General features: G+C 37.9%; 1 protein-coding gene across 1 annotated transcript in view; it reads left to right on the forward strand.

Annotated features, from left to right (window-relative positions):
- UXS1 (UDP-glucuronate decarboxylase 1) overlaps window positions 1-14,974 on the forward strand; it is a 55,977-nt gene that overhangs the window by 3,506 nt on the left and 37,497 nt on the right. The window contains exons 2-4 of the mRNA XM_064407972.1: window positions 8,652-8,679; window positions 11,392-11,440; window positions 13,568-13,611. Of these exons, the coding sequence (XP_064264042.1) occupies window positions 8,652-8,679; window positions 11,392-11,440; window positions 13,568-13,611 (121 nt within the window). The remainder of the gene's footprint in view (window positions 1-8,651; window positions 8,680-11,391; window positions 11,441-13,567; window positions 13,612-14,974) is intronic.

A 14,974-nucleotide genomic window follows, 5' to 3' on the forward strand; every position in this document is an offset into this window, starting at 1 on the left:
TTTAGTTGTCTGTAATGAGAAATGTAGACAGATCATAAAAGAACAGAGAATTAAATCAATAATGTTAAAAAACTTCACCACAATATGAATAACTTATATGCAGGCTGAGAGTGTTCCTCTGTTTTTAAAAATCTGCGTGTTGGGATGTCAATAGATAGATGCCTTAAACTCACTCCCTTGGAAGTTTTGAGTGTATATTCAGTTTTATATGGACATGCAACCATGCTTCAGTGGTACTGCCTTTGCAGAATCAGAACCTATTTGAATTGTTGGAAATACACTTAGAATCTTGTACCCAGGATTTAAAGACCAGACCATCAGTCTGCATGGTTTGCTTTAATCTTGATGCTACTCTAAATAATCTGCTGATGTATGACAGGGCAGTTGCATGTTCTTAATGAAAAGGTTAAGAGCTCTATTTCTGGTAAAGTAGAACAGTTCTCTTTACTCATTTGTATATCACATGGTTCTCAGGAAGTATATCAGTAGGCTTGTTCCTTTTCCAAGGGGAAAATGGAATTTTAGGGTGCTGTCATGAGATCCAAGCTTAAGACCTCATTTCCTTTGTAAGATAAGTTATAGCACAGCTATTAGAACAACTTAAAAATGAAATGTCAAAAAAATGTGAGGCAACTACATCCTGTAGTGTAGTGGCTTGACTTTTCACAGCATTGTTAGTTTCCATAGTTGTTGTGCTTTGTTTTATAGGATTAGCCATTTGTTTTTGTCAGATTTTCATCAGCTAGGAAGAATACAATGTTCTCTTCTCAAAATATCGAGGTGTGAGTGAGCTTTTCAGTTTGAATCTTACCAGTCCCTTGCAAGCTGTTTGTCTTGCATATGTTCAAAACAAAGATTAAATGTTACTTAGTGTTTTGTTTTGATAAGCTTTTACTTCCACTTTTCATAATAGAAGAGCAGTTATCAAGTTGGTCCTGCCATATTGCTTCAGGCTGTCTCAATGTTATTCAATATCAGAAATCTTCCTTCCCCAGCCATTTTTTAACTAGATGTCATGATTGATTGGCCATGGAAGAGTTCAAAATGGTTGTGGAGGACATTCACCAAGTTGCCTTTCGTTTGTGGGTTTATGCAAATAAGTTCACTGTCGTAACAGCTTCCAGTTCCCTGCTTATCAGGCTTGCAACTAGCTGTATTCGTGTAGCTTATGAAAATTTGTTCATGCTTCAGTTGTTTGTCAGGAATAGATGGACTCTGACTATGCCTTGCTAGCCATGATGTTTTAAAACAATTTTTGGCATCTTGGAGAAATTAATCTTACAGTTCCTCTCTTACCTCCATTTAATATTTGTCTTTAATCTTTTACCTCCACTTAGTATTTGTTTCTTCTACAGCCTGTGCAGGAGACAGCCCTGTCATCATTCCACTCAAGGTCAGATACTCTTAGGGCTTCCACCTTCTTTACCCTCTGTTTTTGCAAAGGGGAATATTTCTCTGACATTTATATTGCTTGTTTCTTTTTTCTAAGGTTGGTTGACCAAAGCAGAGTTTTCAGCATCTCATTTATGGACTGAAGAGAGGGAGAGGAGGGGGTTATTGCATCAATTTACTTGAAGGGATTTGTGGAAGGTAGCTGGGAAAAGTGAGTTTGTTTCAGTTACAGTGTTGACCATTGGAACATTCTGTGAGTCCATTGAAAACAATCTTAGCTATCAACAGTGTAGGAGCAGTGGTAAAGAATGATATGCTGAAGATATGAGGTGGGAAGGAGTAGTAACAGTGAACAGAGAATTGGAAAAAAGACTTAATAGAAAATTTCAAGAGAATTTTCCATCTGGGAAATGAAGAACAAAATTCAGTCATAAAGTGATGATGCTAATTGAAATGTAAGAAAAAGTACCCTTGGCTACCTTCCCATGCAGTATGAAGCTCCATTAACTCTTGTAAAGAAACAACATTATGCAAATTTTCTATCTCACAGCTGTAGGAAAGTATTGGCTTGCCAAGGCTTAAGTGTTTGTTCTTAAGAGGGAGTGGAGAAATTTCCTGGTGATTGTGTTGCCTTTGTTTTGCTAGTTGATGACTAGCTGAATTGTTTACATAGAGTGGCAGTGGTGCTGTCCAAGATATAGAGAGAGCATCTTTCCCTTAGCAAACCCTGTGTCTTTGTGTCTAGGATACTTCTCATGTGGGAAAAGCTACAGTTCCTATCTGCTGTCTTAGGTTTGAGGCAGGAACTCTACTGTTGAGCAAGGCATCAGTTTGGCAGATGCAACAAGAACTATTTGCCATACAGAGATCTGTGTAGACTTACCAGGGGTGTATTTTTTTTCCAAAATCTTTTTTAATATTCAAGTTGTTGTACTTTCCCCAAAGGCATAATCATAAACTTCACTCGGGAAGGTGGAATTTTTTAATACAAAGTTATGATTAGTAATCGTATGTTGTTATCTCCACTAATATTGCAAAATACTCTCATCAGTAAAATAATTCTCTAAAGCAAATTAACATACTGCTGGAATTACAGATGGACTACAGTTGAGAGGGTTTTTTATTCTTATGGAATCAAAACTATAAAAGGTGATTTGAAATATATTGGCCAAATCATAGTGGTTTGGCCAATCATCAATGCAAAGTGGTTTGCATTGGATGAGACCTTTAAAGATCATCTAATGCAGTCCCCCACTACCCTGGTGGGATGTTCTACATCTTTCAGTAGAACAGGTTGCTTAGATCCCTGTCCAACCTCAAGTTGTTTACAGGTATGGGCCATCCAAAACTTTGCTGGGCAACCTGTTACAGGCTTGCCAGTCCCATAGTAAAGAATTGCTTCCCTGCATCTTACTTAAACCTTTAAATGGTGCTAGTCTTTCAGGCTAGCACCATTGCCTCTTCAGGGTCCTGTCACTACAGGCCTTGCTAGAAAGTTTTTCTTCATTGTTCTTAGAAGCCCCTTTTAAGTAAAGCCACAGTAAGGTCTCTTCAGAGCCTTCTCTTCTCCAGGCTCTTCTAGACAGCTCTCTCAGTCCTCATAAGAGAGGTGTTTTATCCCTCTGATGATGTTTGTGTTCCCCTCTGGACCCTCTCTAACAAGTCAATGTGTTTCCTGGCCTGGGAGCCCTAGAGCTGTATGCAGGTGGTGTGTCTCATGAGAGTGGAGTGGAGAGGAAGAATCACCTCAGTTGACATGGTGACCACATTTCTTTTTGTGCTGCCCAGTGTTTTTGATTTGTTTTCTGAGCTGAAAGTGTGTGTTGCCATTTCACGTCCAAATTTTCCACCAGTACCCCCAGGACCTTCTTGACAGGGCTGCTCTCAGTCCTCTTGTGACTCAGTGTATACTGATACTGGTGGTTGCTCCAACCCAGGTGCAGGGCCTTGCACTTGCCTTGAATTGCATAAGGTTTATGTTTTCCCTCTCCTTAAGCTTATCATTGTCCCTCTGGATGGCATCCCTTCCCTGAATACACTTACCAGCTCAGTGTCATCTGCGACTTGCTGGGGATGCACTCAGTGCTGTGTCTGTGTCATTAATGGGGATACTGAGCAGTACTGGTCCCAGTGCAACCCCTGATGGATACCAGTTTTTACTGATCTCCCTCTGGACACTGAGCCCTGGGTGCAGCCACCTAGCTGCCATTGCTTGAGTAGTCCATCAAAGTCATATTTCTGCAATTTAGCCACAAAGCGTTGTGTGGGAAATAATAGTTTCCTAAAGAAAATAATAATTTTCTTTATTATTAAATAAGTAAAGCAATTAAATCAAAACTTTAATGCAATTGTATTAAAAAGCATTTTATGGTTTCCCTTTGCATGTTCTCTCTTTTTGTTAGGTTTGAGTCTGGAAACTAAAACCTTATTTCTTCCAGGAGACTCAAGTTGCTGAATGACTGTGGAGAGTCAGATTTAAGCAAAAAAAAACCAAACAAACCCTTTTCTGAATGCTGTTGCATCTCTCTGAAATGGAGAGTTTGACTGAAGCAATTAATATTGGATTTTCAGAGCATATGAGTTTGCTCTAAAAATTCTGATTATGACTGTATATCAATTCATATTATTCCTGCATGCTGTATTTGTCTTGTAATCTCTGTATTTTGAGGAGCAGAAGTTGAAAGGTGAGTGATACAGGGAAAAAAATCTCTGTGCTTTTGGCTAAATCTATTTAGAGAAAAGTTTGTGTAAATGTTTCTTTAACAGTGTCCTGAAAATGCAAACAATAAAGCAATTGGAAAAGAATATTGTTTTAAAAGAGATTGCGTCTGGTTTTGGTACAGTTGGATCTCTATGGACATCACAGTTTTGCTTTTTAAAACATCTGTTTTAAAATATATGGGATGCTGAAACTAGTGATGTCACTAATAATTTCAGATTGAATGTATATTACTGTTGAGGGCCTATGGTAGTCTGTGACTTGATTTTAATGTCATTTAAAGAAACCCAGAGAAGAGGAATAAAGATACAGCCTTCTTTTAAGATTGTGGTTTTTCCCACCTTCAGGTTGTGACAGTGTTGTTTTTGTGGTTCCTCAGCCTATTGTGGATGAGTTAATTGTGGCATGCAAGGTTCTTTTAGTGTAGTAATCTGTATTTGATAGAAACCTGTACAAAAAGTATTATTACAGATGACAAATTCAAAGGATATTTAGATGAAAACATACATCCTATTCCTGTGTTCTGAGGATCTGGAAAGATAGCACTTGCCTGCTATGAAATGCAGCTGGTCAGAGTTAAAAGTCTTACTGTGATATTGAAGTGTCCATTTCATAGTAGATGCTCAGTAAAACCCCAGCCAAATATTTGGGATTTCTATTGTATTTTTCAAGTGTGATTTAACAGATTTTGTATTTTGTATTGTTGTGGTTTGGGGTTGTTTTTTTGTTTGTGGTTTGTTGTTTTGTTTTGTTGTTGTTTTTTGGGTGGTTTTTTTTTTGTTTGTTTGTTTGGGGATTTTTGTTTGTTTTACTAAATGTAGGCATGGTTGGTTTGTATACAAAGGATAGCTCCTGGACTATTCCTTTGCTGACAGTATCCCAGTCATTGCAGTCCTCTGCATTCAGCATCATTTCAGAATGGGACTTCTCTAGAAAAACTAAACAAACTTTTCAATTTCCAGGAACGTAAATACATTCAGTAGGAACAAAATCAACACCAAATTCTTTACTCATATATGACTAATTGCCTTTAAGGGAGGTTTGAGAAGTCTTGATAATCTATAACAATTTTACTGTAAGGCTGTGCCTGCCAGGTAGTTACAGCTTAATCTCAGTGTCTGGGGAAAGAAATGAAAAAGCATTTGGGTTTTTTACAAACCCTGAGGGATTAATGTTTAGTCAGATAAATGTAAATACCTCTTTAATAAAAATACTGTGATTGGAGCATTAAGAAACTTTTTCTTTTTTTTCTAAAAGAGGCTCTTTTAGAGAGTTTTTCATCATTTCACTCAAAGCATGATGTCCTTCTCTGGAAGCCTTCACTTTAAAGTGTAATGTCTGTGGAAATTATTAATGACTAATGTACTTTATTCTTCATGGTACTTGCAATTAATCCTTGCAAAAATGCAATAAAATTATTTCATTATTCTATGAAAAGGATGCAAAGGGGAAAAAAACCACCTCAAAACAGATGGGTGTAGTCCTATTTTTACTCCTCCTACAGGCCACTAAAACAGGCTACAACAATTCAGATATTCTGCTCACTCCCCTAATGCCAACTTATTATGATGTTCATCAGTCATTGGGTGAGGTTTACAATCAGTCTTTGAAAGTAGAACTCTTGTCTCCTTCTCTTGTGAGTGTCTTAATTGTTAGGTTACAAGTCCTGCTTCTGCCTAGTCCAATGAATCAGGAATTCTTCCCAGCACAGAGTTTTAGCAGATGGCAGGAAGGCTATGTTTATGAATGCTCTCTAGTTGGGTGAGTTGGAAGTTCTTCACAGAGGATGTTCTGTGTGGCTGTGGGGGGTGAGGATGTTAAATCTCTACAGTCTGAGAATTGGCACAGGACTATTATCCTGGATTAATACATTTTGGCTTAAATATTTGGCTTTAGACTTGAATTTTTAAAACTGACTTTTACTGTGAAGTTCTGGGTTGTGTTAGTGTTTGCTCAAATTTGGTCCATTAGGAGTCTCATGCTTTTCAAAGCTGGGTTTGTGTAGTGCCTAATTCATGACCTTGCTGATGTGGAAGATTTTTTTTTAACCATCTGTGTTGTTTGTGAGTTTGGGGACTGAACTTGATGGGCCTATCAAATGGTTTAGTGATTCCTGTAAGGATTTTCATCTTGAATTTAGACTTGTAGTTTTCATCATTCTGCTTGTGGGTTTGGACCTACTTACCTCTATGTTTCCATCATTCTTGCCTGAATGTCAAACCAGCCTTGACTTAACCTTTAGGGCAGGGAAATCCTCTGTGAGCCAGTTGTGCTTCTGGTTCTGCTGCTGGGTAAGCCCGTTATATAAACAGCTGTGTATTTGGAAGGAAAACAGCCAAACCTTATTTCCACTCTTGTACAAAAATATTAGCTCTGATCCCTTCAACTTTGCTGTAAGCTTCATGTGAGGACCAGTAGCCCAAGAGATCCTTTTTAGAATTGCACATTCAGATCCTTTATAAGGGCAGTCAGTATGCTGAAGTGAGTTTTTGCAACATGTCTGTACACATGAGAGACTTCACAGTTCTTCAGATCTCTCTGTGTGATAGTTCCTGCATGGTTAATTTTGCAATTTTTGATTTTTTTTTTTCAGTGGTACCCAATACGTTTCGTAAAAGTTTAATGGGAGGTCATGGGCTCCTACAGAACTGGGATATCAGAAACATATGAATGTGAATGCCTTTTTGAGCTTCCCTTCTCTGCTGTGGGCACTGAGCACACACAAGTTACATGTTTTCTTTAGGAAGACAGTTCTTTGTATGCCATGTGGCTTCACTGTCTTTGCAACAAAATTGGGAGGGTGGTATTTGTTGCAGCTGGCAACTCCTTTTTTTTCTTTTTCTTCAATCAATTCCTACATCACCAGCTAAACCTGGATGCTTCCTGCCACTACATAACCACTTAGATTATTTGTATGGATTTCTCTAACTGTAGAATTCTGTACCTGCAACTGCCAGATTGTCATCACTCATTAAAAGAAAAGTGTTTTTTTTCATATAGCATTATCATACATAATTTTAAAATCCTAGCCAGAGGGTAAATAACTTGAATTTAACTGTGCTCAACGCTGTATCTTGTTTTCACCACATTAAATTTACTTTATCTAGTTAACACAAAATCCAGGTTATTTAAAAATTCAGTTGGATTTTATGGGTCATTTGTTCTAATATAATAAAGCTTCCCTTTCTTTTTCTCAGAAGATGAGAAGTGGTTTTATGGTATCACCACAGATAACACAGAGCTCTCCTTCATCTTATTTCTTAGTCTGTCATGGATTCTTTTGAGTTACTCGTTAATTACTCAGCAGCACTCAGCACTTAAAAATAGTTCAGTAGCTTTCCCATCCCCTGAAGGCTAGAACAACTGCATTACTGAATCCTCATTTGTGTCCTCCCCACTCCTCCTTCCTGGGAATGTTTCATTTCTCCTGCCTGGGAGGTGCCTGTGACTGTAGCATTGTTTTTTGTTTCTGTAACACCTCATCACCTGCTTGAGCTCATTGAGTAATAGTGGTGGAATGTATATGCAGAGCCTAAAGGTAGGCAAAATATAGGTTATGAAATGTGTGGACACTTGAGAAGTTTTCTATATGTATGGTAATACTGCATATAGGCTACTCCCTAAGCCCCAGTGTAATATGGTCCTTAGCTTGAGCCTTGTCTCTTAAAGAGCAACTCCAGAATGATTTTCTGGAGATGTTTGGAGTATATTTCCTGTGTTGCTTGTTTTGCAAGATCCCTTGCATAACTGTTCCATGTTAATCTTGTTTGTCTTGATGATGTGAAGTTGTCAAGTGTTCCGTGTCATGGTTTATGGCTTCTAATTTTTTCACTTTAAACTTCATTCTGTTTCCTAGGTGAAAGTTAAAAGTAGTCAGTGTTCTGATAGTCTTCCAATAATCACCAAAGCCCTGACCAGTTACATCTATTACATATTTTGGTCGTTGAATTATATTGTGACTTATCCACACAAATAGCAATAAATGAGTTTTGTTTGCTTACTGAGGCGTTGTAAGTTATATTGCTTAGGTGTCTTTTGTGTTTACATCACATTATGTATGTATTTAGACACAATTATAAGTGGACACAAGGACTTGCTACCTTTAATGCAGGACTCCTGAGGCACGTCTTTGGTCTGGTTCAGCTCTAGCCTGTAGTGGCCAGTCTTTTGTCACTCTGCAGTTTCTAATTTGTGTGGTTCAGGTCCACAGGGCTCCTTTCTTGCTCTTGTCATTTTTTTCCAGTTTCCCTAATAAACAAGTTGAGTGTTCTGGTTTATCCAGTCTGTGTGCAGTGACAAATTACAGGTTAGATAATTCCTGCGTATTTTTTTTACAGTCCCATGTAATCTCATCAGAATTCCAGCCCTACTCTCAAACAGTGTTCTAGACACTTATATATGGGGGGTGTATATGTAACTTAGATAGTTTGTGATTAACATACTTATTATTGTCTTAAATTCCTTCTGATGATAATAAGAAAAAATTACCTCAGGTACTGCTATATGACATTATAATGTTTTCTCTCTTCTTATTTTCCAGCTGTATGGGGAAATGTTGTCAATATGAGGTAATGTATAAAATTTTTTGTATTGACTATCCTTATATTTAATAAAATTAATTTACCTTTCCTGTCAATATATATAAAGGAGGGAGAAAAGCAGCAGCTCACACTGTTGCTTGGGTGGTTGCTAAGCAGCTGATACCATTTTTTTTAAAATACAGGTGTTCAGTCTCAAAAATTGTTGTATATTTGATATAGATCTCACCTGGAATTTTACTCAACACTTCATTTGCTTTTCTTTGCACAAATTCATCCTCTGATTTTGGCCAGTTGGTTGGCATACCTGTTTCTATAGTCTTGGATTCTGCTTTTCCTCAGCACAGACATGACTGTATCTCAGTGATAATTTGGGCTTAAATATTGAAGAGCAGCACATTCTCTACTGCTTCCCATTATTATATTTCTGTACCTAGAATCAGAAATGTGCTTTGGAGAGTTTTTCCTCCTCCACAGTTAATTGGTAGAGAGTCTGATGGTTTAACTGCTGAAAAACAGAAAATCCTGCATTGTCCACTAGAATTTTTTCCTTTAGAAATAGAAAGACAATATGTATGCAAAACATGCAGATTTTCACATTTCTGCTTGCATGCGAGTTTGTCCTGCAGGAAAATTCACTGGGAAGACACAGCTGCAAGAGAAATTGAAGAGAATATGGGGACAGCTTGTTCCCTACAGCAAAGTCATTGTGTATAGAGGACAAAATATTTTACCATGTTGTTTTGCTAGTAAAGGGTTTTGGTATTCTGTTGCCACTGCTAGCAGCACATAGTAAGGAAAGGTTGAGACAAAAAGAGACTAATAATAATGAAATTTTCTCTAGGCTCTAGTACACCCAGGACAGCTTACCCTGGGAGTCTGTTCCTGTCCCAAGTGGTTCACTCTAACTCCTCCCACCCTTGATGCAGAGAGTGCTCAGCTGTCAGGCAAACAGCTGCTGGGCTGCTGTGGGTTGCAGATGGAGATACCAGTTAGATTACCATGTTATCATGACCAGTGAGCTATGGCAGCGTAGCAGCTGTTATATGAGCAGCTGAGCATTTCTTAACAAAGGACAAGAACCTCAGAGAGAGGTTTGAGGAGGACAGGTGGGTGTGGGATCCTGATATTCCTGTTTATTTCCTGATACAGTTTATTTCCTGATAAGCTGTCCTTATAAATTCTGACCCTATCTGCCTCTGAATTCTTATTTGAGATGTCCTTTTTAGAGCTGTTGAGGGTGAAAATAATTTATGAGGGACTGATATTGGTCCTCAGCCAGTAAGACTGTCGTTGTTGGGAGGAAATGCTCATTAAGAAATAGATTGCAGAGTTGCCAGTCCTTGAGTTGCAGGATTTGTGAGTAAAAAACAGTAGGAACTATTTTTGGGGAGACCTTTTTAAATTCTTAGGGGTTTTCCAAATTTTCCTTGCTCACTTGTAAGAGAGGAAATGCTATCTATTCCACAGTTGTTTGCATAGTTTTTATAAATTTCTGTTACTTGGGAAAACATTTTCAAAATCCACCAGGATAGCTGAATACCACTTCCTTATAATAAATTCATTCAACATTAGCTTCAGGGTTTTTATTCGCCACTAGTGCAATAAATGACAACTTGGTTTGAAAAGATGGTTCAGGCAATGTGTGTCTTAGTGTTGGAATTTACTGTATTCTTTAGAGATACAAATGAATCTGGTCAGTAAGGTCTTTGCCTCAGTAATATACAGAGTTGACTTTCTGAAAAAGTGAAAGTTTTTCAGAGGGTTATGAAGGGAATCATTGCTGTAACTTCTAACAGTGTGGTCTATATATATATATCTGCTTAACAAAGGATCTTCTGTTTCTCTAGGTGTAATAAGTTCAGGCCCCAAGTAAAGGAGCTCTGTTTTTCACTTGAAAGAACTGCATTTTATATTGGATACCCAGGATTCCTCTAGTATGCAAAAACTTAACTACTGTGAGATGAATAATTCCCCTTTCAGAAGGTTTAATTGAAAAAAAACCCCCAAAAGCAGAGTAACATAAATGTTAGGAAAATTGCATAACCTTAATACAAGAGGTAGAATTTAAAAATACAGATTCTACACTTGTAAAAGTTTACTCAAAAGTGAACATAACTGAGACACTTTACCCAATTAGAATCTAAATAAGACCACACAGCTTTGTGCAAGACACTGGCCTTTTAGACAGTACTCTGTTTTCATGAGTTACCACAACATACTTCATCCTTGGCCTCATGTCAGATGAGTAACATTTGTGTGAGAAGTCAGTTTGCCCATCAGGCGGTTGCTGAAGATGTGTTTTAGTGCAGTTGGGGTTTTTCCCATGTGTTTGGAAAAGTTCGAAGTCAAAGTGGGATACATTTGCCTAAGGGAAAAAGTTCTGTCAGCATACAGTAAGGATACAGAAGCAGAGACCCTCAAAGAGACATTTTGGGCCTTTGCACAGTAAATTGGCACTCAAAACCAGTAATTAGACACTTTTCTAAAATGCAGTTAATTTTTTATGTAAGATGAATGTCATTTTTATTGGTACCGTTCTTTCCTGTGGGCTTGGTGCAGTTTCTGCCAGACTGATGGATTTCAATGAAAATTAGACCATCCTCTTTAGTTTGTTCTAATTATATTTTTGAAATAATGCTAACTTGAGGTGCTCTGAGGATGCTATTTTAATATGATGCAGGTGCAGTGGAGCAATTATTGCTTAGGTGTGGATTATTTTTTTTCTTTTCTTGCCAACAGGTCTCTTCAAGAAAATGGGGATCAGAAGGTGGAAAGTAGAATAGAGGAGGTTAGTTCCCTAATAGTTGTAATCAGTTTTATTTTGAGGACTCCATTTCACTTATTTCATGTTGAAGTGGTTTATTTAGTTGTATCTCCTTACTCTTGATTCTGCTAAAACCGAATCGTTGGAATTGTGTCTCTACATAAGTTTTTGAACTGTTCTTTGCTCTAGTGGAGTTTCTAACATTGATCTCTGACTCCACTTTATTTTCATTAAAAGCTTTCTTGAAATTGATAGATCTGCTGATACATTTGCTACAGAGACTATGGTAGAATCCTCCCAAGAACTGTTTTATTTGTTACTTAAAGGATGTACACAAATTCTTTCCTCTGACTGCCTTATAAAATGTGAAGGTACATTTTACATTTACAAGGTGCATTACAAATTTGAGGGTGTCCAAAATTGCTTTGCTCTGTTCTTAACTAATGAAAAAATATAGCAATGTTTGTGGCTGGGGTGGGTGTGTAGTGCCAAGGCTTTAAGCACAAGTCCTGGCAAGTTCTGGAGTAGACATGGGGACTGAAGTTAATAGTGGTTCTGGACTACTGTACCAATACCTCTGAATTTCCATTTCAGCCTCAGTTTATTGTGAAATATTAAGAATGTGTGCAACTGATCTTTCTCCAAATGTTTCAGCCTCCCAGTCTACTAACAATAAAACCAAGTATGAAATAGATAGAGAGCTCCTTGAGGTTGATACCACTTACCCTTGTGTGGGGGTGTGTGTTCCTGTACTAGTGTAGCCTGGTCTCCATAGTGTCTTGTATTCCAGCAGATTTATATAGCAGTTGTTCCTCTGGACACAGTGAGCAGCCTACTGAAATTGCTTAAAATCAACAGAGACCCTGTCTTCTTAGTTTATCTTTGGATTCCTCTCTCTCTCTCTGTTTTTTTGGTTGGTTTGTTTGAATTTAAAAAAAAAAAAAATCTGGTAAGTGTTGCAACAAGCATTGTGAAAATGCAGTTGTTTAAGAATGGTGAAATATTTGAAATTCAATGTGTAGATTAGAGTTACTGCAAAGTCTGAGAAGTTGGGCATTTCTGGATCTTATTCTTAAGGTTGTACTCGTATAATGTCTAACACCACCAGAATAACTGTTTCAAGACTTATTTGCTCTTCCACAGAGCGAAATATTTAATGAATATAAATGATAATACCATATTATTTCCTCTCAACATGAATATGCAGCTTTATTCATTTTTCATTTATCTACTGAAATGTCTAGCTCTAACCAGAGGATTTGTATGAAACAAATTAATGGTGGTTGCTGATGTGCTGCCACTTAGTACCAGTTAGAACCTCTGACAGCTTTCAACTTATATATAGCCCAAGAGGGTAAATTTCGTGACAGGGCTTTAGTAAACTTAAAAACAAGAGTTCAGGGACTGCTGTTGAAATTCAGCAGGACTGTTAGAAATTTGGGCCCTGTGATAAAGAGATTGAAACTGATCCCAGCTTAAGTGATTCTCTCTTCTAAAGCTGTGAAAATGCAAACAGAAGTCTTAGTAGGTGAACTATATTTTTCTAAAAAAATTCCTTTCAATATTTTCTTCAGCCTAAACATTCTCTCAAATCCTGATGTAGAACATATTTAGGTATTTAAATGTGATTTATCTTTAAATTTGCATAGCATGTTCTGAGATAATTACGGTCATTTTACTGGGGCTAATGCCCCTCTCTCTGTGTCTGTGTCCTCTGTATGCTTATCTGTTGTCCATTTAAATAGTTGATGTTTAAATTACTGTCCCATTGTTCTGTTGCTGGATATAGATTACCTTTGACAACCTCAGACAAGTCACTTATGACTTCACTTTGTCAAATAGGAATCATAACATTGGATGTCCTTGTCAAGACTATGGTACTCATAGCCTTGAGATGTTTTTTTTTCAGTGGTAAGTTAAGGGATTTAATTCCACGCTTTTCTAGGTGATTTGATTTTTGGTGGAAAAGGTTCAAGGTTTTTTTTAATGTAAAGGAGGCTTTAAAATAGAAGTTTCTTGGAGTGTCTTCAGTAAAGATCTGCGTAGGAGACTGTTTGCCATGATTTTTGCTCTAAGGCAACTTCCTATGTGTATTTGTGATGTGAATCATGTTTTATTCTTCAAAGATTAAATGTTTTTCCTTTATTTTAGGCTGTTGCACCTCTAAGGGAGAAAATCAAAGATCTAGAAAAAAGGTATGTCATCTGCTGGATTTGGGAAGCAGCTCAAAGGCACAGTTTCTTTTCTGTAGCAGTCAGTTCTCTAGCTGTAGGCTTGAAATAAATTTTTGTATATAACTTCAGCGCCTTTGATTTGTTGTCATATATAAGTGAGGACAGGGCATTGGATGCTGAGACAGTAATGGTTAAGGTATTATGGCTGATTGATCCTACTGAATCAAGCTGGGAGTGCTGGACTCTGTAAAGTTCAAATCCTGTTGAGGTATTTGATATTGGGAATCCAGCAGATGAATGGATTACTGTGGTTTATGTCTGCTGGGACATACTGGTTTCATCTTCAAGAGACTTCAAGTATGTTTTACCACTCTTTTGCCATACTTGTGATTGGTTACTCTGCTTCAGCTACTGTGAGCAGTGATTTGCTTGTGCATCTTAGCCTGTGTGTGTGCTTTGGATGGGCCTGGCTGACCTGCTTTTCTCAGGATCAGTAAGGCAGTGTGTTACTCCTCACTCTGCCTGTTCACCTTTGTGTCACATCACTTCTCTGATCTGGATGTCCTTATGGATGATTTCATCACAGACTGAGGTCTGGTGTGGCAGTGGGAACTCTCAGCTCTGACAAGGACATGCTGCTTTTGCCAGTGTACTGTTTCGCAGGTGACACTGTTGGTGTCCCAGGCAAAGCAGAGAGGGCTGCATTGCAAAGGGTCAACTCTGGACTGTCCAAGCAGTACCAGTAAGCCCTCATGGTATGTTGCATACTGGTGGTTGTGTGCTCTTACTCTGGAGAGGGGGCAGCATGCCATTGTTGCTGGCCAGAGGTGTGCCTGTCACCTGCAGTACTTTGGTGTCCAGAGTTTTGCCTTGTCAGTGAGCAGCTGCCCCTCCTCCTCCCACCCCTCCTGGGCTGTAAGGAAAAAAAAAAAAGAAAAAAAAAAATCAGTTCTGTTTTTTACAATTGATTTGAAAGGTTCAGTGACCTGCCACATGCAATTTATTTCAGTGAGAATACTGAGCTGGTTGCTCATTTCTGAATGTGCACATTAACTTCGTAAGTTGAACTGGGTGTATATTGGCAATGTGAAACAAATTTCAGATTGTGTCACCGCCTTGCCAATTACAATATTAAATTGATATATTTAATCTTGTTGATAGTCCAGTAAGCCTTCAGCTTCAGTTGTGAGTAATTCAGGTATTTTCTTCTGCCATCCATGGAACACCTTTGTGGGAGGGTATCCTGATTGGCTCTTTTTTATTTAATAATTGTTATATTTTTTCAAATAAGCAATGAGTTGGTGAGTAGAACTATTGAGTATAACCATTAACTTAAAACTTCTCCCACAAGTGATATAAATATTATTGCCTTTTCATGTGTATT

Source organism: Passer domesticus, chromosome 2 (genome assembly GCF_036417665.1).
Source record: "Passer domesticus isolate bPasDom1 chromosome 2, bPasDom1.hap1, whole genome shotgun sequence".
Lineage (NCBI taxonomy): Eukaryota > Metazoa > Chordata > Aves > Passeriformes > Passeridae > Passer > Passer domesticus.